Source organism: Arachis stenosperma, chromosome 9, assembly GCF_014773155.1.
Source record: "Arachis stenosperma cultivar V10309 chromosome 9, arast.V10309.gnm1.PFL2, whole genome shotgun sequence".
NCBI lineage: Eukaryota > Viridiplantae > Streptophyta > Magnoliopsida > Fabales > Fabaceae > Arachis > Arachis stenosperma.
The window spans coordinates 155725332-155749894 of record NC_080385.1 but is presented as its reverse complement, the minus strand read 5'-3'; the positions used below and the strand labels follow the sequence as shown (position 1 = coordinate 155749894).

Genomic DNA, 24563 nt, shown 5'->3' with positions numbered 1-24563 from the left:
AGTTGAGAAACTGGCTTCCCTAGAAGCAGAACAAAGTAGCTCTTACTGTATCCATTTTGCATCATCAACTTGTTCAAATCCGCAACAAACCCAGCTCAGATATTTTCAGATAGTCTAGAAAGTATGCAGTGACTTGGTATCCTTGGTCCCAATTAGAGTCTTCACCTACATCATCCCAGCTATCTGCAGCATAGTTAGCCCTCAACCTCACAAAATCCGCCATGCCTTCAACAAGTCCTGAAGGCGGCCGGGCCCTGTCACTCCCATGGGATAGCAATATATGCGCCATTTTGTGACAGATGACCACGGTTATTTCCCTTTTGATATACCTACCACCAGCAGGGTACCTTTTCAATGTACCCTGCACTCACATGAATGTTGTTGTCGCTGGTAGTGAATGTGACTCCATCGATGTTCTCAACTGTGATGGAGACTTTGTTGACTGCTGCAAATTTGCTGTTTAGGCCAAATAATCTGTCTATGAAGTTGGTGGCAGCAATGAGTGTTTGCTGGGCATATTCAGCACCAATTTCCTGATCAGGGCATTGTTTAACACAACGTATTCAATTGCATTCCCCAAGGTAGCAGCTGTTAGAGTTAGTGCAAGACACAGGATCATGTGATTGAGGATTAGAGCCATTGTTGTTTGTGTTGGGAATACTATAGAGATCGTTTGAGTTGCTGTTTGGCTTTAATAGAAGGAACAAGAGCATGACATGAGTGTGATAAAGTGGAAATTACTTGTGAAACAAGGTTTTGTTGGCACAAAGATTGTCCAACAGGCAGTATCCATATTGCAAGTCCAAATAGATCTTTAGAATATGCATATCCAGAAATTTTCAACTTCTCAATTGTTGGAAACCGGCCCTACAAATAGATCGATGTTACATTAGTCAAAGGTGGATTATCAACGCTAAAATTTCCTTTGATAGTAATCATGTTTGGTACGACTTCAAAACAAAATGTTCGGTTCGAATCAACAATCGGTACACTAGTTGTTGCTACTTAATTTCTTTATCAAAAACACTATCCAACCATGAAACAGAAGTGCTTTATAGAGTTTACTTTAATGAGACCTGATTATGGCAGATAGAGTGCAGGTTCCCCAATCCCCACTTGGAATAATGGGTAAGTGGCACTTAATTAATCCACTAGCTGAAAAAATGCATCAATAACTTAATAAGCCTGTCTTGTCATTATTTCACCACAAACCCATTTCCAGACTGTAAAACTTCACAAGATAATACTACAATCTGCTTTAGCATTAGAATGCTTAATTAGGTGCATGCATGTTTGAGTAATAATAGTTATAAACCTTTAGCTTTTGCATAATTAATTTTCGTCGAATCCTATTGTCACCTTAACTTTGGTGCATTAGTTTATTTTTACCTTTAGTTAAATAAATATTAACTCTTTTACGTAATATATTTTATGTCAATAATTCAAGTTTAAAAGAATAACCTGCTAATCAGATTAACCACTCTTTTGATATGGTTTTAAAAAACTGAAAGTTTAAAATTTGGCAACAATTGTCGTTATAACATATTTATCATCCAACAATTCTTAATTATCAACTTTATATAAAAACAATTGCATATGAACGATTGCCTTGAAGTTAGATTATTTATTACGTTCTTCAAATCTCATTAGTATTCATGGTGATATGCTACGTTAGTCTTAGAGAAATAACTAAAGATGAATCGAACAAGCAATAAGTAAACCATTATAATATAATTGGTAGAACATACAACACTTATTGATGATTATAAATTACGGTATAACGTATAACGTATACATATGTAGTATGATTTGATCTTATTGTTTTGTTAGATATTGAAAATGATTATGATATGTTGCCATACTTGGCCTTATAATCCTTCCACAACTGATCAACAGTCTTGCCAAGCAACTGAACAAAGAACTGGTCACTATAACCATTCTTAAGCAACTTGTTCAAATCAGCAACAAAGCCATTCTTGAGGCCATTACAATAATCCAAAAAGCGAGCCGTGACGTCATAACCCTGGTCCCACTTATTCCCTTGGCCAGGCTTGACCCAATGGCTAGGACCCAGGTTAGCCTTGAGCCTGACAAAATCCGCAATCCCTTCAATCAAGCCACCAGGGGCTTGACCATTCCCGTTCCACTGCCACACGTGAGTCATCTCATGGTACAACACGCCAGTCACTTCTGTCTTCACGTCACCTGAGTAGCTTCCAACGTATCTTGCACTAAGGTGGATCTCGTTGTTGCTGGTGTACGCAACACCGTCCATGTCATCAACGAACAAGCTCACCTGTTGGACGGTTTTTCTCTCAGAGGGGTTATTGTTTTGTTGGAACACTGACCATATGAATTGTGTGGCTTTGTTAAGGGTTTGTCTTGCGTACTCTGCACCTATTTGGTCACGGAATCGGACACCCCCTGAAGTTGAGAGGGCTCTGTTCGTTACGGTGTAGTCCACTGCACTTGATCCTTGCATTCTTCCCGCTGCAAGGATTACTAGGAACAAACACAGCGTGGTTTCATGAGTATGCTTCATCATGCTTTTCTTTGCTTCTTCAGGTTATTGCTTATTGTTTTGTGACACATTATAGGGTGCTTTATATAGAGACAAAAATAAGGGGTCAGTTAATTACATTTACTAATTCAAATTTTGCTGATGTCGGTGGAAAATTTAGATGATAATTTAATTATTTTTAATTATTAATTTTATGTAAAGTTAATTGGGTATTCACTATATTTCGTTCTATTTGTTATTAGTTAAAAATTTAGATGAAGTTGATTTCACATGAAGTTTATAGCAAAAAATTATTAGATGATTTGATTGATTTGATTAAATTTTTATTTAATGATGTTCAGTTATTAACCTCATGTAAAGTTGACTGCAAAATTTTCACCTTGTTATCATTATTAATTTATTATTTGCTAATTAATTAGTCTTGTGTTCAAATTGGGAAATGAGAATGGATGACCTGGTCAAGTCTTCTAGGTTGCTAACATGACGGGGAAAGACATATGTTCTTATATCTTAGTGGATAAGAAAGAAAAATATGTTGCATTTCATTTTGCTAGCGCAATTAATGAGACGCAACCAACGCTAAATTATTAAACTTTTATTAGTTGAACTGTATATTAAACATAACAACTCTGTTAGCATATACTATATGTATATACACATAACTGCTTACAAGAAGTTCTCCAAGGAAATTAAATAAATGTTTTCCAGGTTAATTATGATTGAATCAAAAATTAAAAAATGATAAACCGGCCTCTTAAGATATCCCCCTTGTAGAATCGATTGTAGATACCACAAACAAACTCATAAGGCCGTCATTACTCACTAGGTCGTTTGGGTTGACTGACTTGTTCAAAATAAATATGAGGCGCGCACCCTTAATTTACGGACATATGTCAATTTCTCTTGGTTAATTATCTGGCCGCCGCATTATATTATAGTCAATATTGAATATTCAGAGTCCTTAACACTAATATTTAAAACCGACACGACAAGTTTATTATCTATCCTCCTGTGGCTACCCTACTATTTTTTCTTGCTAGTTCCTCATCTCATCTCATGTCCTTGTTTGCTTCCTTTTATCGTGTCTCAATATCAATCTTTGATTATTTTGAATGTATTTAAAAAATAAAAAAGTATAGGTAACCAACAATATTTTTGAACAATGTATGAATAATGTGAATTAATAGGATTAAAAGAGTAAATTTAAATTAGTAGCATTAAATTAGAATGTAGTATATCTTTATTTGATTGGTGGTTATTCATGTTGTTCAAAATAGTCATTATTTTCCTAGTATTCTCCCTAAAAAATTCATTTGTTTTTTCTTATCTTTTCTCTCTTCAAAATAAATAAAATAATTTACTACTAAATCTAAATCTAAATCTAAATCTAATCGTACCAAAATGTTTGATTGCTTTACTTGTCTCGCTAAATTAAGCTTAAATAATGAAACAAAACTAGCTTGTACGTAGAAGGAAACCTTAAAAGTCTCTATGGAAATATTTTTTTTAGAATATTTTACCTTGGAAAGTAATTCTTTCATGTTGAGGTTCGTTAGTAGTCCTCTTTAATTAACTTGGTTCAATACAAGGTAATATTATGATTTTGGCTCAATAAACCTAGTAATTAGTGGTACAAGTTTAGTTGAAACGTGAGAAAGTTATCAAAGAGTGTGTGTGAATTGTTCAAAAAAAATAGAAAAGAAGAAAAAGAAAAAAGAAAAATATTGGTAAATAATGAAAATACTAAATAATGTGGATAATGGATATATCGGATGTTTAAGGGTGTGTTTGGTAACCACGTTTAAATGAAAAAAGTACGTTAGAGCTTCTTGAAAGCTTCACTTTTTTGTTTGGCTAATTTTCTCATCTACAAACGCAAAAGTGATTTTGTTCATAAAATCACGTTTACAAGAAACAATAATTTCTAACTTCTCCGTTGCACTAACGTACTTTTAGCCAATACCTTCAATATTTATTTTTCTTTTACCAACTTTATCCTTTATACATGTTATTGCATTATTTATAGAATTCTTATTATTCTTCTCTATATTAACTTTTTTTTTATTATTTATTATTTATATTTTTTATTAATTTTTATTTGATATTATATAATTTTATAGTTACAATTTTTGTATATTATATTTATTATTATCTTTTTATAATAGAATTTATTGATCTCATTAGGTAAAATAAATTAAATAAAAAAATTAATAATAATAATAATAATAATAATAATAATAATAGTTAAATATTATAATGTACTAAAAAAGAGTACTAAGAGTATTAAAAATATACTATATAAAAAACATATAAAAAAAGTATAAAAAAAATTAAACATGTATAAAAAATATTATAATTTAATGTCATGTTCTTTTAAGTAATTATTTATCTAAAAGTGATTTTAACTAATATTATTTAAACAATATTTATTTTATCAAAATCAATTTTGGTAAAGAGTTGCCAAACATAAATTATGTTGACACAAATTTACTTCTATCCAAAATCAATTTTATAAAATTACTTTTATTCAAACTTCAGTTTGACCAACCACAATCCAAACACACACTAATTTACTAGGTATGTGGATGGACCTAATATTAAGATTTAGGTGAATAATTTAAGGATGTAGTGTGTTTTTATTTTATTATGTCAATTTTAAAATTTATTATTTATATTGTTCACAAAAATTATTATTTACATAAAAAAACAAATAAAAAATTCTATTAAGTTTTATAATATACTCTCTGGTTTCTTTTTTTCATGGGATAGTATTCTCTTTTCTTTCGTTTTTTTTTTCCTTTTTGGTCATGGGGATATTCTCTTTACAAAATAGTACTGCAAGTAGTTTTCTTGAATTTGGGTTTGGTGTTTGGGGCCTTGACATTGATTTTGGGTTGAAAACTGACAAACTGGATGGTAGTAAGTATTTATTTTTGTTCGTGGCTAATTTTTAGGGTTTTTTGTCGGAGGCAACATAACTGGATAACTAGACGCCCACCAGAATCTTTTTATGGATTATAATCCATAGTTATGTTATGTCTGATAATGGGCCTAGCTTAATATTATATAATAAAAAATTATATTTAATAATATTATTCTTAAATAGAGCTCAGATCCACGACCGATTAGTCCTTAACCTATCGGGTTGGGAATACCGTTTGAATAAACAAAAAAAATAATATTACTCAAAAAAAAAACGAAGAGAATCTATTAAAAAGAATATCTTTAAATTTTTAAATTAGGCATAGAAATTTTGATCACTCTGCCAAGCGCAGAAACTGGATTGGCTCCCTTTTGAATGAAGCATTGAAATTTCCACAGAATCGAAGCTGATTAATCTAAATTGTGACCAGATTCAATGCACTCGAATCATTGACGCTCCAAGTTTGAGTCTTTCAGTACACCCATTCTACCTTTAGCTAATGGCGTTCCTCCTCCGAAAGCAAAACGCACCAAATCCACAAAACAAGATTGAAGATTCCCACCTTTGGGGATCATTGCTCTCTCTCCACCCGCTTAGTACCCTACTACCACCACTATTCCGCCGCTTCCAATGGCCTTCTCAGAGTTCCGACCACTCCACGACAACTCCCTCATCGACTACATAAAATCAGTGCCTGCCCTCTCTTCTAAGATCGCCAACGACTTCGACAACTTGTTCGTCAAAGAAGTTGGAGATGGCAACCTTAACTTCGTCTTCATTGTTCTCAACTCCGCAGGTTCTTTTGTCATCAAGCAGGTAATTTAAAAAAAAAAAAAACTACTACCCCACTTATCCAAAAACTCGTGGGCACTCGCAAATTTCGTTTATTTTTTAGCTTTCTGATTCAAAGTTCGTTTCTTTTTTAGGCTTTGCCGTATGTTCGTTCCATTGGAGAGTCATGGGCAATGACGAAGGAGAGATCATATTTTGAATGGTTGGCGCTGAAAGAAAAGGGTCGTTTGTGCCCTGAGCATGTTCCTGAAGTCTACCACTTTGACCGCACAATGTCATTGATCGGCATGCGTTACTTGGAACCGCCGCACATAATACTAAGAAAAGGGTTGGTGGCTGGGATTGAGTACCCTTTGCTTGCAGAGCACATGGCTGATTTCATGGCCAAGACACTCTTTTTCACTTCTCTCCTTTTCCGTACAACTTCTGAGCACAAAAGGGACGGTATGTGTGAGCCATTGTTATTGATTGATTCACACTCAATTCATTTGTTGTACAATTCAGTACATTTGTTTATCTAAGAACTAAGAAGTTCACTGATTCATAGTGTCGCCTTCATTAATCTATTACTCTGCTTCAAAGTTGATTGAGCTGAAACTTTTATTTCAGTTTGAGTTTTGCGTTAGAAAAAATGGTTCCCTTCCCTTGTTTGGCTGCTTGTACTTTGCATATTTGTATTTGTGATGCCTCTGTAGTATATTCTCCCTTTGAAAATGGATGTAATAGATAAACTGATATTTTGCTTCTGTGAGTATGAGGAACATTGCTTATTGATGTTGCCTTAAGACATGCTTGTGTTAAGCTGAATTCATGCTGGCTTCATGCAGTTGCCGAATATTGTGGTAATGTGGAGATGTGCAGACTCACTGAGCAGGTCGTGTTCTCTGACCCTTATAAAGTTTCTGAATATAATCGTTGGACTTCCCCTTATCTTGATCATGATGCTGAGGCTTTACGGGAAGACAATTTGCTGAAGCTCGAAGTTGCTGAGCTGAAATCCAAGTATTATGACCAACACTCTTCTTTTACTGCAGTATGTGCAGCAGCAATTGTGGTGTTAGGATTTTTTTTTACTTTATAATAATATACATTTTTGTAGGTTCTGTGAGAGGGCCCAGGCTCTAATACATGGAGATCTGCACACTAGTTCTATGATGGTTACTCATGAATCAACACAAGTTATTGATCCTGAATTTGCATTTTATGGACCAATGGGTTATGATATTGGAGCATTCCTAGGAAATTTGATTTTGGCTTACTGTTCTCAAGATGGACATGCTGATCAAGCAAATGATCGAAAAGTAGGTTTCTTTCTTTAGGTATATTGATTGTGCGCTGCTGTGGCTCTGTGTGCCTTCTGATCTTAATATAGTCCAAAATTTTTTACTGTAAAAGAAAAAGGAAGGAAACAGAAAAACTTGCTCACCTCCTACTTTACGTAATCTGACTTAAACACTTTGATTCTCTTTGGTTCATTTCAGATCCAAATTTGTGCATTTTTATAGGTTTGAAGGAATGTTCTGTTTTCTCGTCTTGTTTGTGTAGTGCTAGTGACTTTGCTTTGTTATCCTAAGAAGGATTTCTTTGTGCACATTGGTGAGCAATCAGAGTTATATCATTTGAAATCTAAGAAGCTGTAGGGATAGTTTCACAGAAATATGAGCTCTCTCTTAGTTATAAAACAAGACTCGGCAGGAATGTCAGTTATAACTGCCATTATCTTTTGCTGCATTTCCTCTTCATTTTGCTGGACTTGTGGCTCTGGTAATTCTATTGCTTAGCTTTGCTGCAACAATGACATGATGGGATTTTTTATAGTTTCATTTGATGATAATCAGATAATGGCGAAGACCAATGATTATTGCGGCAAAAGTGTGTTATTCCTTGTCTGAATTCTGATATATACTGATGTTACGATATGCAGGCGTACAAGGAGTGGATTCTTAAGACAATTGAAGATACCTGGAATCTTTTCCAGCACAAATTCACTGCTCTTTGGGATGAGCATAGAAATGGTGCTGGTGAGGCATATCTTCCAGCTATCTATAATAATCCTGAGGTTCAGCTGCTTGTACAGAAGAAATACATGACGGATTTGTTTCATGATAGTCTTGGGTTTGGTGCTGCCAAAATGATAAGGTGAGATTGCTGATCATCATTTTTCACCAGAATGTTATACTTGTTTTGTTTATATTAGCTTACACTTATCATTTTGATTATTATCTAATACACAGGAGAATAGTTGGTGTGGCACATGTTGAAGATTTTGAATCCATTGCTGATGCTGCTAAACGGGCAACATGTGAAAAGCGGGCACTTGATTTAGCTAAGACAATTCTCAAAGAAAGGAGAAATTTTGAAGGCATTGCTGAAATTGTATCAGCAATTCGGAAATATGAATCATGAGTTATGGTTTATATAGATACCCCATCATGTATCATGTTTTATATCTTATGTAAATACCATATTTATATCGCATCATCTGAGTAAGTAAATAAATCAACCAGAGTTGAAGATAGGTTCTCTTCTATTAATCTTATTCATGTTTTGTTCAGTTTGAAATTCTATGTTGAATATGATTTTCATTTCTCTGCACAAGATAAAACAAAATCATATTGCAAATAAAGCATATAAAATTCGACTATATTAAGTGTATACCAAAATTAACCACTAAAGTCAGTCATAAGTATAAAATACATGTTAAAATACAAATACATATTGAAAATAAATTAAATCATATATATATTTATATACAAATATATTCATAACTGATTTGGGTGTATAGAGTATTTTTTTTATAAAATTTTGTTGACTATTGACACTTTATGTTGCTTGTAATCATACATTTATACATGGTCGGGAACAATTCAAACCGAGATAAAAAATGTTACTGGTTGTGGCCGGCATTATAGGCTTTGAATTGGTTTTGTTGTTATACACAATAGTTATATGTATATATTGGTTTTGTTATATACAATGAACTGCTGTGAGATTTAAATCACTGACATTTGCTTAAAGTCTTAAACTGAATAGTGAACTAATCACTAGATCAACCCAACTTACTTAATCATGTATGGATAGATTAGCAAAATGTCAGTTAGTACTAACAACAGAAAATTGATCTGCCACGCTGATATACGTATATATAGATTATGTGAATATATGTTATTTAACCAGCGTTAAATTTTCATATATGCAAGTGTATTTGCTGGTAATCTCTTTTAATCTGATGAAACCTTTAAATATATTTTCCAATTTTGCGTTTCATTAAAGCCACATTTGTTTACATAAAATAGGGTTCAATTGTCTCATTGCTCATTGTATGCACGTAACATGTGAACGCATGGATGAATGTAATACAAAAAGGAACGAATTACTCATTACTCTTGAAAAAATGTTTCAACCAACCACCCTCTTGTATGTCTCTTCATTTTTATTTGTTTTAATTTAACATAATAGAGTCGTGTATGTATGTTGAAAGTGTGTCTTTTCACACCTAATTACCAGCTTTCTAACAACTAATTAAGAGAAAAAGTTTATTAATATTCATATATATAATATATTTATATTACTGTTTCATTAAGCTGACAGATGCAATAATTATACTAGAACTAGCACTAGCAATAATATAAATACATTTTACAATATAATACAATACAATCGTTTATATTATAAAATTTGTATAAATTGAAAAAAAAAAATAAGAACAAACTGCTTTATGCTACACTAAAAATAAGAGCAAATTGTCACGTGAAATTGTCACGTGCATGTTCATCCTACTCATTATAAGCTACAACTATTATATCATTGTTTTGTCTACATGAAGAAAATCCAATTTTCCTAAGTATTAATTAAACACATACAGTTGCCATACCTAGTGTATAGTAATACATATAATTTAATTGTAAAGAAAATGAAAAAATGAAGTTTAATTTGTTGGTGATCAATGACCAATACCTCTGTGGCTTGGCCCAGAATAAGCCCGGTTGATTATGGATGTTATGAAGGAAGAAGCAGAGGAAGATTGATGATCTTTGAGGAGTGGTCTGGCCTCAACAGTATTCATAGAATATGAAAGGAACAAGAGGAACAAGACCATGACCACTGAAAGAGAGTAGTAACCTTTCATTTCTTTTTTTTTTTCTTTAATAAGGACTTTACTTGAGTGAAGCAATATATATTGGAATTGGAATGGGTTGGTGTGAAGCATGATGAGAGTGAAACAAGTTCTCTATATATAGCTACTAGCTAGCGTGGGAATTGCTTATTCATTTCTTTGAATTCAAGTTTGATAAGGCACCATTTGTTCTTTGACTTTAACCGTTTGGCCCGAGTTAGGTAGCGGGCTTTGAAGGTTATTATTTTCTCATCACCTTTCATTTCATTTTCTACTCTGAACTTTGAATAAATAAATATTATATAGAGAAATAAATAAAAAGTCATTAGAATTTATTATTTTTAGTCATAAATGAATTATTAATATTTAAAAATATGCGATAAATTATGTTAGTTGGATTACTAAACTAAACGAATTAGACTAAAAGAATTGGGTTAATAGCTAATATTTTAATAGTTCTCTATTATTTTTTTATTTTTAACTATTTAATATATTAAAAATTATACCTTTTTATAATTGTTTTTAAACCTTAACAAATATTATTGTTAGCGCTTATTAAAAAAAAATCTTACTATAATTAGCCTTTTGTTTCTTGTGTTTGTTGTGGGGCATGTTAGGAATAAGTCAGCTACCTAGTTGGAATATCACTAATACAAATAATACAAGTATATATAACTAGGTGGGTGTTATTTAATTTTACAAAGAAACCAATCAAACTATATACAAAATTCTTTCTTTCACATCCATCAAACTATATTAAGCTACCAAATTCTTCCTTTTAACCTTATCTCTGTCATTTTTAATCACTTTTTAACAAATCACAATATGCCTCTGATCTGATCTCTTCCATCTTGTTATTATTATTATTATTATTATTATTTATCTAGCTTGTTAGTTTTACTTTTGGACCGATGTCTCAATTTCAAAGGTTTCCTTTCACACATATGCAATGGAAGTTATTATATTATGAGTAGAGAAGAAATTTGCCTAACTGGAAATTAAACCTGTAAAGCTTGGCAACAATATCAAACATTATTCAAAGCATTACTAATTAGCTAAGGCAGGCAGGTAGCCTGCACGTGATGTGAATTTAAAGAGATAATAATAGAGAAAATTGGAAATGGAGTTTGAATTGGTCTGTCTCTCTTAGAAATATATATTTTTTTGGTTAAACTAAAAATAATAATACGTAGTTAGCAAATAAACAAATTAAATTGTCTCATTGGATGTCTCTATATTAATACATGTTTAAGGTAGTTCACTCTTGATTTGTATTACGAAGTCAACTGACTGAGGGAAACTGCTGTTTAAGCTAGTTCACTCTTTTTGAATTTTTTTGGTTCTGTTAACGAGTCAACTTTTATAAAGACTTTTGACATTATTATAATTATTTAAAGCATAAAGCTCTAAACCCTGTTCATAGTTGTGTATATTAACTACCTAGGGAAAAATGCTTTGGTGTGAAAATAATAACGAAAAAAATATTATAGGTTATTAATATTTATTATTTTTAATTATTAGTTAATTATTAATATTTTAAAGAGTATGATAAAATATGTTGTTAGATTATTAAATTAAAAGAATTAAACTAAAAAAATTAAATTGATGATTAAATGATAACTAAAAATAATAATTTATCAAATATATTAATTATTTAATAATTTTTAATTATTGTTATATAAAGATATGTTTATGCAGTGGCGACGCTATCCTGAATGTACAACCATGTTGAATTAAGTAGCTACTTCATTATGACTACTTTGTTTGGGTCAAGTCAAACTATTGTTCCGTAAAACTGGCTACTACAATAAACGTTAGCAAGAGACTTATTAATTGATTAGACTTATTAACATTTGAATGTCTAGAAATTAAAATCCATGGTACCGGGGATGACTTCCTATTACAAAATTTGTTAAGTAATCTTCTGCCATTTGAATGACTTCATATTGCTTGCAGTCAATACAAGCCATTACGTGGAAATTCATGGGCATCCTATTTGAAGTTGAAGGTTATCATTTACAAATAGTCCAATACACATGGTTGAAAGAGGTTTTTTCACAAGTGTTAAGGGTAAAAAAGGGACAAATATTCACCAATGCTTTCAAAGGGTTTATTTGAGTCTGTGCCCTGTTTCTTAGTTTTTGCATTGCCAATAAAAACTTTCCGTGCCTGAAATTTGGACTACTGGCCCATATACAATTGTTTGTTGGGGCTCATGCTGTAGTTATTCTGCATATTGGATAGCATCTGGTAACTGCATTACGGGATTTTTTATTTAAATAAAAATATTCTATATTTTAATACCAACAAAAAAAATTCTATATTTAATTATTTATCAATTGAAATGACAGTAAAAAATTATAGACTAAAATATATTTTTTATCTTAAAATTTGTAAAAAAATTTAAAATACTCTAATTTCAATAGTAGTTTAAAATTTAAAGTGAAATTTATTCTTCAAATACTTAATCTTAGTTCATTTAGAATTTTATATTATTTTTAATTATTTTATCAATATAATTATACAAATAACAAAATTTTATTGATTCTCCATCAAATTGATATGATATCTCTAATAAGGTTATAAGAGAATATCGATTTCATTTTATATATCAACTCCAATGCAGATTTCAATTCTAAATCAATTCACTTCTTGAAATTATTGAAAGTGATACTCTAAAAACACTTCATTGGAGATGTTCTTAAATTTTATTTTGTTTAAATTTTGTGCCAAAAATTTTTCGATTTGCATCAATTATATCTTTGACAACTAAATTTTTAAAAAATTTGGGACTAATTTAATAATAATGATTGATAATTAAGAGCTAATTTTTTATGTTAAAGGTTGTCTATAAAAAGTTTTTGCTAAATTGGTCTTAATTTTTTTAAAAAGTTAGTCTTTAAAGATATATTTGATTTAAATAAAAAATTTTTCGTACAAAATAAAAATAAAATAAAATTTAGAGATACTTTTCAAATTTTTGACAAACTTCAAAAACAAAATCTATACTTTACCCTTTTTCAGCTAATGCTAAAAAAAGATTATATCACAATTTCGCATACATTACTAGTAAAATTGAGAAAATAAACATAACATAAATATATAAGTTACACCGCACAATTTTTATTATTTTTAATAACTTATTTATATTTATATTCATTTTTAAAATATAAATATTAATAAAAAAATATTTTAATTTAAAATAAAAGATAGAAAAACTAATAAAAATAAAAATTAAATTTAAAAAAATTATATTTTTATAAACTTGTGTATTTAAAGTGAAACGACTAACAATTTTTAAAATTCACTAAATTTTATCGTTTAATTTGTTAGCATTTAAAAAAATGAATGCTAGAAGGCTAATAATGAATTTTGATAGCCTCTAATATTTTTCTTTAAAAGATTATTGTCAAAATTTTTGATATTGAAAAAGTTAACAATAAAATATAATCTTTGAAAGTAATGAGCTAAAATATTGATTTTTTTATATACACAAATTTTAATCATATTTGGCGTGCACTAAAATTAGTTACAAAAAATAATTATTAGTGTAGAATATATATTAAAATATAAAATATATATTAAAAAAATTAATTTTACTTATATTTATACACAAATATATAATAAGTAATTTTTTATGTGACTATATGAGAATTAATTTGATGAGGTATGTAAATTTTGAGTAATTAGTAAATAATTAACCAATAAATTAATTATTATTTAAAAAAATTAAATTTTATAGTTTTATGAATTAGAAATAATTAACATATGAATTTTAGCATTAATTTTAAAGATTTTAGTTTAAAATTAGACTAAACAGACCAAATCAAACAAATCGACCCAAACTAAACCCAAGGCCCATGTATATAAGTAACACATAAGCCCTCCTCCCTCAAAATCATAAGGGAATTCACGCTGGGAATGAAGAAGGGAGATTGAAGAACGTAAAGGAACCTAACCTTGTTTCAAAAATTCAATCCTCCGTAACTTTTAATCTGGAGTTTCGATTGACGAGCCATCAGCAGTTACGCGTTCATCTCAAAATTTTTCTACAAAACCCATATATCAATTTGGTAAGTGAATCACGTTTTGTCACCCAATTCTCCCCTTTTGCAGTTCGTAATTTTGATTTGGTAATTGAGAGATTTTGTGATTTTAATGGTTTAGGGGTAGTCTATTGGTGGATAATCACCAAATTTTGTCCATTTGACTCGTGAGTAAGGAAATTCTAACCCTTGTGAATAGGTAATTTAGTGTGTTCAGTGTTGATTATTGTGATATTGTATGAATTAGATCGTGTATCTTGTTGAATTGGGGTTAAATTGGTGAATATTGGAAGCTTGGAATTGAATTTTGGGAGCTAAAATTCAATTGGTGAGGAGTTGGAGTTTTGAAACTTGAGAAATAGTGGATAATTGAAGTGTTCCAAGCATTAGGGAGGAATCAGCCAAGGTATGGTTTTGGTTTCTCGTAATTAAAATATAATGTCTTGTGAAAACTTAGACTAGTTGACCCTAGGTTAGGTTGAACCAGGATGACTTGTTAAAGTTTAGTGAATTAATAAAACTGTGGAGTTGAATATGTGAATGTGTTGCTGAATTATTGAGTAATGATGAGGTTTGAGTTTGATTGTAAATGATGATGATGTTATATTAATGATTTATGAGTATTGTTGCTTTATGATTTTGTGGGTTAGAGTTGATGAAATTGAGTGTTGAAGTATTGTGAAATGAAGAAAATGGTTATGGAATTGTTTTGAGTGTATTTAATGTTGTTTTGGGTTGTGAAACTTGGTTTGAAAAGGAGAATTTGAAAAATAAAGGTTTTGAACTCTTTTGGTAAAAGCAGATTTTTAACGAATTTCGGCAGTCCATAACTTGAGTTTCGGATATTGAACTTGAGTGAATTTTGATTCAAATTAAAGATAATTTTAAAGGCTTTAAGATGGTATAAACTTTGTGAAAAACAAAATTTCGTAGAAGAAGTTATGAATATCAAAAGTTATGTATAAAAACTGAATTTTTGAAATTATAGGAAAAACTAGAAACTCTGTTTAAGATCTATTAGTTAGGTTTTGGGTTACGGAGTAAGGGTTAGTGAGTGGGATAAGATGGAAATAGTGTCGAAGGAGTTGAGGAAAGGGATGCTTGATTTGATGAGGAATATGAGAGTAACGAGGATTTGTAATTTAAAGAGATATATGTGACCGAGTAATAAGCTGTGGCGTTGTCCACTTGCTCCGGATAAGAGATGAGAAAGAAAAATTATGAAAAACAGAGTTAATTATAGAATTTTTAATGAACATGATAAATGAGAATGATTAATGATGAAATGATTATGAATTATACTTAATGTTTGACTTGAAATTGAATGAATTCTTGAATGAGATATTTGGGTAATAGCAAAGATTGTGGTTCGTCCCGCTTGTTCTAGGTAAGTGATTGAGATACCTGGACAGTGGTAAGGATTGTAGTTCATCCCACTTGCTCCAGGTCAATGTTTGTGATGCCTAGGCAGTAGCAAAAGGATTGTGGTTCGTCCCGCTTGCTCCAAGTTGAGCTTTTAAACACCCGCCTGGGTAGTAGACGCAGTAGTGGTTATTTCACTGGCTCTGGGTTAAGCGGGTAGTAGCAAGAGGGTTGTAACTCAAATTCACTTGCTCCGTAATAGGTGTTTCAGTCCATGGTTAGCTATCAGGACATGTCGGGTTGGCTATATAATCGACAAATGATATCATCAGTCATAGGGTAGGCATTTATCATATGCATTTGTTTGAGTTTGCTTCTTGGGATTGCCTAATTTATAATCTATGCTTACCTGTTATAATTGTTATCTGTCGTATCTGTAATCTACCTGTGTTTACTTTGTCTATTTTGTTTGTCTATGTAGTTTTACTAGTGTTTAGGAGGATTATGGAGGAAGGGGGAATAGTCGAGAGTTTTAGTTAGAGTTTAGTTAAATTGAAGAACCTTAGGTAGTGTTTGGTGGAGAGACAGAGACTGAAATAGTGAGACTGAGAGACAGAGACTAAGATACAGATATTGAAATAAATCTTAGTGTTCTGTTTGGTGCAAAGTGGGAGACAGAAATTGAAACAAGAATGAAATTCTAATTTAATTTGTACAAAGAGTAAAATTGAAATTAATTAATTGAAATGAAGGTATTTATGTATAAAATGTTATTAAAGTTTCAGTCTCTATCTCTAAAAATTTTAGTCCCCTATGTCCCTACTTTTTGGAAGTACTGAAATACTAAAATTTTAAGGATAGAGACAGAAATTTTAATACCAGTCTCTGAATCAACAAACATAATACTGAGTCTCAGTCTCTCAGTCTCTATCTCGGTACCTCAAAACAAACGCTACCTTAGAGAATCACCCTATTTTATGGTTTCCGTTTTAAATTTTTATGTTTTATAATCTATTGTCGGAAGTTATAGGAACACTTTTGGCTTTTTCGGGACCTTATATGTTAGTTATGTGGGTAGCGTTACCATGCTGAGAACCTCTATTTCTCACCCCATACATATGTTGTGATTTTCAGATGCAGGTCAAGACGCACCTCGTTGAAGCATTCTGGGAGCTTATGTCAGCGAAGGATCCTAGTCTTTTGGGTTTATGTTTTGGTTAAGTTGTACATATAGATATTATTATATCTCCACTAAGTATATTTTATGTTTTTATCCTTCCTAGAGGTCAACTTGGAGAAACAGGTTCTGTAAATTGTATTTTGGGTCTTTTGGGAATCTTATATATGTATGTATATGTGTATATTTGCTTTGGCCGATTCTAGATTCGCGAGTCGAGTCAGAAGCCTTGCTATATGTATCTTTGGAATTCTTCTCTCATATTTATCGCTTGTGCGAGTGATGCGATTTTCTGTTTAACGTCTTTCTTAACTCTTTTTCATAGACTTCTAGTTAAAATTTCTTTCAACTATTATTATATATATTTTTTTACTTTTAGAAATCGTAATATCTTGCCACTTCAACTTTATGACTTAAGTTTAAGATTTTGTGTGATAGAGTGTTACAATGTACATATAATGTAATTTTTAAAAAAATTGTTCTAATTCTCTAGGTTACTAATTATTTTTTATATAATTGATGAAGTTGTGTAGTACACTAATATGAATTTAAATTGGTGTATTTTATAAGTGTGATGTACAATATAAATAATGTGGATTAATTTGTATAATAAAAAAAATTGTAATTTACGATTTTAAAAATTATAAATTTTTAAATTAAAAAATTAAAATCGTAACTCATAATTTCTAGTGACCTTTTGTACTATTTAAAATTGTAATTCATCTCTTGATTATTTTTTTATTTTTTGTCTTATTTAAAATCATTATTCACAATTTCTTCTTATGTTATATATTTTTTATATCACTTTATTACACTAAAATATCATAATATTAACAAAAGTTACTAATAATATTTTAATATAAAAAAAGATGAATACTATGATACCTATAATGTGGTGCTTATTTACTAAAAAGGGTTAAAAATTATAAAAATAAATAATTTTTAAAAAATCAAAACTTACTACAAAAAATAAGTTAGACAACATTTAGACAAAAACTCATAGACACCATAGAATTTGCCATACAAAAAATTAGCCTCTCTAGGTATGTTTGAAAGTTTGAGATAAAAAAGCACAAACAAAATTTTAGACCGTAACAATATTCTCTTCTCTTCACTTTGACGGACTCACTGTACACATTTAATTTAATTTAGTCTGAATATACAGCAACACAATCCGCCAGATGGATAAATTATGAAGTTAAAATTTGAGAATAAATTTTCTCAGTTGTTTTTTTTTAATTATTTGGTAAGATGTAAATTTTTTTTATTTTTTAAATAAAATAAAAAATATATAAAAAAAATTAAATAATAAAAGTTGAAATCAGATGTAGTCGATTTTACGTGAAGTTGATAACCGAAAATCGATAAACAAAAATTTAGTTAAATCAGTCAAATCATTTAACAACTCTCATTTATCAACTTCATGTGTGAAGTCGACTGCACCTGAATTTTCACAATAATAAAATATTATATTTTATTAAACAACTGAAAAAAATGACAAGATCTAATTTACGAATCAAACCATGTCTACAACCCTACAACTAAAACACATCCCGTCACAGGTGACGACTGAGGAAACCGGTAATAAAATATCCCTGATACGATTATTCCAATACTAACATTTTTAGTTGAATATGATATTATTCTTTCTCTTAGCAGATGAATTTTGTTCACATTTTCAAGACTTGGATTATAGAATTGTTGTCCTAGCTAAAAAGTTGCCAACCCTTTTGGAATAACTTCATTTTAATTACTAGTATCTGAATCTACCGAGATTTACAAGGGACAAAAACATAGATTAAAAATATATGGCATCCTAGAATCCTAGTTGAGGCCACACATATCCCTAAATCCTTCCTCTGAGAAAAGGGTCCCTCCACAAAATAGATGATACATAATTTAGGACAAAATCTTGACCTTTCAATTTGTACCCCCATGTGTACACTTTGAACTATTCCTGTTAATAGTTATATCCACTTTCCCTTTTCCTATACTTTACCCTCTAATCCTTCCATCTCCAAATTTGTCACCCCCATTCCCCAAAAGATACAAAATTTGTAAACTATATATTCATTCATAATAAATTCATATATGAGAAAATTAATATACTTTCTACAACTAACTCATTCTTTTGCATATAACAAAAAGGAAATGAGTGTAATTGAATAATAATAATTGTATGGTCTATTTGGCATAAGGTGTAACATTGTTGGCTGCAGCAGCAGGTGACCAGAAATCAGCACCGTTGGTACTTGACACGTGTAGGGTGGATTGGAGGGGGATGAGGCAGAGTCCCATGCTCTTCAAGTCCCTCTTGTCTTCTTTCAGTCCCTCCTCCTCCCCCTGAAAAAACGGGTACAGAAACCAAAAAAATGTGGTGTCATAAAATGAAAAGAGTTGAAACTTGAAATGGGAAACTGTCACAGTTTGACGCATTAAACAAAGGTCAACATTTTCAAGTAAGTGTAAGGTTTGGAAGGTGGGTGGGGTAGTGTTGTCCACATCAAAAGTAGGACCCTCAACATCACAACTTTACCGTCTCTAACTCCTTTCCTTGGCTTCTTGTGGATTCGTTTAGAAAACCAATTAATTGCAATAAATCATAAGCATACAAGAATCTGACGAGAGAAAGAGAAAGCGTACACATTGATGTTGAAATGAAGAAGGAGAAGAAGAAGAAGAAGGCAAGCGCTGCAAGTAAGGGGAGCATAGCACTTGAACTTGGTCATGGAGAAATCTTATGTAGCCCATTGCCTCGTGAAGCACCGAAGCTGTATCTGTCTGCGCATGCATCATCAATTTTCATTCAATCAATGAAGAATATGAATTTTATTAATATTAATTAATATATTATGGTTATAACCTTCCCAAAGGGAGAAACTAGCTGTTGTAATGCTGCAATTCGTTCCCCGAGTTTCTCCTTCTTCTGCTAAACCAATTCCAAATATTAATTATATAAAATATATAAAACCATATACTTGTATATATGCATACAGAAACAGAATCACACATGTAACGTTTGTTGTTTTTTTAATATGAAAAGGACGTGTCATGTGTGTGTGACAGCGAAAGTGTTGAGTTGAAAAGAGAAAAGGGTCATGCAACTGCAAAACCCGAACAAGAAAAATGTTTGAAATTCCTCTCACCTTTGCATGACCGCTTGAAGTTGAACTCGGAGGATTCTCTGTTTTGTTCTTCTTATTGTTACTATTAGGCACCTTCACAATGGGTTGTAGCCCCGGCCAATTTCGCTTTTTCTGCAAACTCTTGAGCCACACGGTGAACAAAACGAAATATTTGAAAGAAAAAGAAAAGAAATAAAGAAAGAAAAAAAAGGAAGATTATTACATTGGTCTTGGACATGGAGTTAATGGCGGTGGTGGTGTGGTTGCATGAAGAAGCAGAAGAAGAATCACTTGAAGTGATTACAGATTTCTGAGGGGTAGCGTTGGTTTCAGGGAGCAAGAGGTGAGGTTGTTGTTGTTGTTCTTGTACATGGTGAAAGTCTCCAAAAGAGAGCATTTTGGGTGGCTTGTCAATGGAGAAAAGAGGCAGATGGGTATTGTTGTAGTGGTCCACAGTGGCAGCAAAACCCAATGCATGTTGATGATGATCATCGTCATCTCCGAAGAGTAGTTGAGAGAAACTACTGCTCCCTGTAGCTGTGGTCAAATTGTCCACCTCAAAATCAACCTTGGCCTCCATTAAAGACTGATGTCAGAACTCAGAACAGAACACACAAGGAAAAAAGCAATTTGCAGGCACAGCTACAAGAGTAGAAGAGAAGTTCTCTCTTCTTTTCTTTTCTTTTCTTTTTTTTTTTATTTTATTTGGAGGAAGAGTAATAATAATAATAAAGGGAGAGGTCATAAATGAGTAAGTGGCAGAAAGTGTGAGAGACATTTGTAACCACGTTAATGTCACCACTGCTCACTGTTGTTGAGAGTTAAAGTGGTAAGTGTGTGGTTAATTTTTATTTAACAAAAAGTATGGTAATTCATATTTTCGTTTTCATTTTTTATGATGAAAATGCGGTTAAATATTAGTGTAGTTGGGCTGAGTGAGAGAGTGGGCTATTTCCAAGGAAGGCTTTGGTTTTCGGCAAGAAGTGGTCAAACCCACCAGGCCCGAGAAAACAGTGGTTTCGCCCTCCAATGCAAATGCAACCTTGTCTATTCTCAATTTCTTATCAGTTTTTTACGGTGAAAACTCAGCTGGAATCGACTTTACATAAAGTTAATAGTTGAGAATAGTTAGATGAAGATTTAGTCAAATTATCTAACAATTCTCAACTATTAATTTCATGTGAAGTCAACTGTACTTGAGTTTTTACTTATTTCTTACCCTCTGTTTTGCTTTACCCTACAAGGATGCTACTTCTCTATAGTAATATAGTGCTAACTCTGCTCATCAATTTCTTAAGAAATACTAGTAAATATTTTTTATTTTTTTATTTTTTTATTTTTACTTCAACAGAGTTTGTAAATATATAAGTTTAATTTTAAATAATTGGTTTTAAAGTTGCATGTCTATTACTAACTGAAAAGAGCAGGGTAGATAACAAAAACAAAAAAATGAAAAGTCAAAAGAGCATAATAAGCAGAGGTTCATGTTCACACATGAATTTCTTCCTTTAAGTAGGTGCATTTATTCATATCTGTTAAAAACATTTAAAAAAAAGAAAAAAACGTATTCCATCAATTCTCATAAGTATTTATTTTAAAATTTTAGTGGCTTTTTAAAAAATGAATATGCATTTAGAAAAGAGAAAGTTTAGTGGCCGCTATTTTTAGTCAATAATTTAATTTATTTTGGTAGCATTTGAAAGTGAAGGTTGAGATTGAAATTAAGAGATTGAGATACAAAATATATTTATTAGTTAGATATTAGAATTAAAATTTTAGTCATAAGATATAAAATTTTAATCTTTTTGATACTTCTAAAAAATGGAGATATATAGAACTAAAACTTTTAAGAATAGAAACTGAAATTTTTATAATATTTATTTTTTAAAATATTTTTATTTTATTTTTTAAATTCCAAATCTATTATTTAATTTTCATAAAAAATGTTAAAAAATTATCAGAATTTATTATTTTTGGCGATCAGCTAACTATCAATTGAATTTATTACTAAAAAAAATATTATTGGCTAAAAAAAATTGAGTAATAAATATTATTTTTGTACTAAATTTTAAATCTTAAATTTTGTACTCTAAATTTTAGTAACATCAAAATAAAGTATTAATTTAAAATATTAATTAAAATTGATAAAAATATTGTCTTCTAACATTTTTTTTAATCTATATGAAAACTTAAAAATAAAAACTTACATCAAATACTCTTAACACTTGTATAAAAATATAATTATTATTAATTAATTATGTATTTAATATTTTTAATTAACAAAACAAACAGACTTTGTATATGATTGCCAATAAAATACTGACGTCAAGTGTTTATTATAAATTATAAATATAAATGATATACATATTAGCGGGATTTAAAAATGTAAAGTAATAAGTAGACTTTTTTAAAGTTCATCTGAAACTAATTAGATTTTGAAAAAAAAGTGTCAATTAAGTCTTTTATTATAATAAATAGTAGATATATTATGTTTTTTTTTGTCAATTTATCATATAAAATTTAATAATAATATTTATAAATATCATTAATTACAATTACGTGTTTATTTATGAAAATTTATTACAGAAATAATAATTTTTGAAACAAAATTTCAGTTATTTCATTAGAATTCGTCAAAGACAATATCATTCTTATGCTCATATAATCACGGGATAAATCATTATAAAAAATAAAACATATAAATAATTTTGTTTTGTTTTACATTATCTATTAACAAAAAGATATAATATATTTATCGTTTATTATTGTAATTGATTATTAATATTTTTTTTACATTAACTAATTTGAAATCAAAATATTTTTGGATTTAATTGTCACTTTTTTTTAAATGAATCATTAAAGATAGCTTTTTAATTTTTTTTTTGTGACAAGGTAGCTTTTTAAATACTTGCAGTGTATTTATATATTAAGAACGAAATTTAAAAGAATTCTACTAATAACAACTTCAACTCTTTTAGAACCAATTTTCTAAAAACACTTATTAATAAAAAGTAAAAAAAAAAAACTCTAAATAATAATTAAATACGCACAAAAATGGTGCACTCCATGTCTCCATATCATCTCTTTGAAACAAACCAAGTTTTCTCAGTGATATCATCATGAAGTCACGTAAGTCAAAGAGTTGCCAAAATGCCAAATTGTGAGCCACTAAAGGGGGAAGACTTATTAATACGAAATTAAGAGTTTAAGACAAATATTTTTGGTGTAACTACGTAACTGAAGATCAGATGGATCATGCGTACTTCCAACGCTCCTCACAGACCTCGCCTTAACGGTGGAAATTTCCGTTTATAAATACAAGAGAAAAGAATAAAGGAGCCACTAAGATAAAATGCTGAAAACGTCTTTATAAGAGATATTTTTTAATAATTAAAATTTAATATATATAATCGATTAAATTGTGTTATTTTTGTTAAAATTATGTTAAATAAATTGATTTGATCAAAAAATGGTAAATCAAATATTGAACTGAACTAAATTAATATTATTTTTTTATAGAAAATTATTACAATACCCTATTATAGAAAATTACTAAAATATTTCTATTATATATATTAATTTTGAGAATTCTAAATTTTAGTCCTTTATTTTTTTATCGTACGGTTAGAATTTAGAATTTTAAAATATATATATATATATATATATATAAAATAAGAGTATTTTAATTATTCTCTATAATAAAAATATTGTAGTCATTTTTTATAAAATAATAATATTAATTTAGACTAGTTCAAGATTTGATTCACCATTTTTTTTATTAAATCAATTTGTCTAGCCTAATTTTGACAAAAATAACATGATTTAATCGATTATATATGTTAAATTTTAATTACTGAAAAACATCTTTAAAAAAAGACGTTTTAGGCGTCTTTATCTAAGTGACTCCCAAAAAATAAATAGGTCTCTGATTTTTTTTTCTGCGGATATTTTTGTCCTCGAAAAATAAAAAAAAACATTTATATTCCTACCCTTTAAAATTTGGACAAATTTACCCTTCCGTTAGACCCAACAGAAAACGCTGACATGGCTCCCGTGACGCTGACCTGATCGTTACGGGATGACACGTGTACTATAGCTTCTGAAAAGAGGACGTATTAGTCCCCAAGCTCCAAAACGACGCCGTTTCTCCCCCACCCCTCCGAATACACTTTAATTCTCATTGCAATACCCATAATACCTATGTTTGATTTTCTGAATTACTGAAAATCCTAAGAAGACAAACGATCAAACTCTCTCTTCCCTATTTCTCTCTCCAAAAATTACACTACATAGAAAAACAATTGATGCGGCGTGAAGTTGCTATCGGAGACTAAGAAAAAGGTTTTTGTTGAGGTCGTAATTGCTGTTTTCGTCAGAAGGTAAGAGCGCCTTACTTAGCGTTGAAGTTTTGGTTATTGTTGTGTGAACTACGGGTGAAGGCATTATGTGTGCATGTTGACAGTGTGGGTAACAACGGTGTTATGAAGTGAAAAAATTATT

General features: G+C 30.3%; 3 protein-coding genes across 3 annotated transcripts; 1 reads left to right on the top strand and 2 right to left on the bottom strand.

Annotated features, from left to right (window-relative positions):
• Positions 1-1696: 1696 nt before the first annotated feature.
• On the bottom strand, positions 1697-2591 carry LOC130948542 (uncharacterized). The gene has a single exon (XM_057877302.1). The coding sequence runs from the start codon at positions 2543-2545 to the stop codon at positions 1844-1846; it is 702 nt and encodes a 233-aa protein (XP_057733285.1). The 5' UTR covers positions 2546-2591; the 3' UTR covers positions 1697-1843.
• Positions 2592-5893: 3302 nt separating this feature from the next.
• LOC130948541 (methylthioribose kinase-like) lies at positions 5894-8754 on the top strand. The gene is made up of 6 exons (XM_057877301.1): positions 5894-6260; positions 6371-6680; positions 7064-7238; positions 7336-7537; positions 8161-8375; positions 8471-8754. Exons 1-6 carry the CDS (start codon positions 6075-6077, stop codon positions 8640-8642), a joined length of 1260 nt encoding a protein of 419 aa, XP_057733284.1. The 5' UTR covers positions 5894-6074; the 3' UTR covers positions 8643-8754.
• A 10368-nt stretch (positions 8755-19122) lies between these two features.
• Positions 19123-20643, bottom strand: LOC130950211 (transcription factor bHLH113-like). Its single transcript, XM_057878737.1, has 5 exons — positions 20287-20643; positions 20085-20204; positions 19802-19867; positions 19582-19719; positions 19123-19281 (listed from the first exon to the last, which is right to left on the bottom strand). Exons 1-5 carry the CDS (start codon positions 20641-20643, stop codon positions 19123-19125), a joined length of 840 nt encoding a protein of 279 aa, XP_057734720.1.
• Between the last annotated feature and the right edge of the window lie 3920 nt (positions 20644-24563).

Excerpts from the sequence above, each read along its gene's own strand:
- LOC130948541 (XM_057877301.1), top strand. The coding sequence starts at position 6,075 with ATGGCCTTCTCAGAGTTCCGACCACTCCACGACAACTCCCTCATCGAC. Across the intron at positions 7,239-7,335 it reads GTTGCTGAGCTGAAATCCAA|GTTCTGTGAGAGGGCCCAGG; the intron begins GTATTATGACCA and ends ACATTTTTGTAG. Across the intron at positions 7,538-8,160 it reads ATCAAGCAAATGATCGAAAA|GCGTACAAGGAGTGGATTCT; the intron begins GTAGGTTTCTTT and ends TACGATATGCAG.
- LOC130948542 (XM_057877302.1), bottom strand. The coding sequence starts at position 2,545 with ATGATGAAGCATACTCATGAAACCACGCTGTGTTTGTTCCTAGTAATC.
- LOC130950211 (XM_057878737.1), bottom strand. The coding sequence starts at position 20,643 with ATGGAGGCCAAGGTTGATTTTGAGGTGGACAATTTGACCACAGCTACA. Across the intron at positions 20,205-20,286 it reads ACTCCATGTCCAAGACCAAT|AGTTTGCAGAAAAAGCGAAA; the intron begins GTAATAATCTTC and ends GTGTGGCTCAAG. Across the intron at positions 19,282-19,581 it reads CTTCATTTCAACATCAATGT|GGGGAGGAGGAGGGACTGAA; the intron begins GTACGCTTTCTC and ends CCGTTTTTTCAG.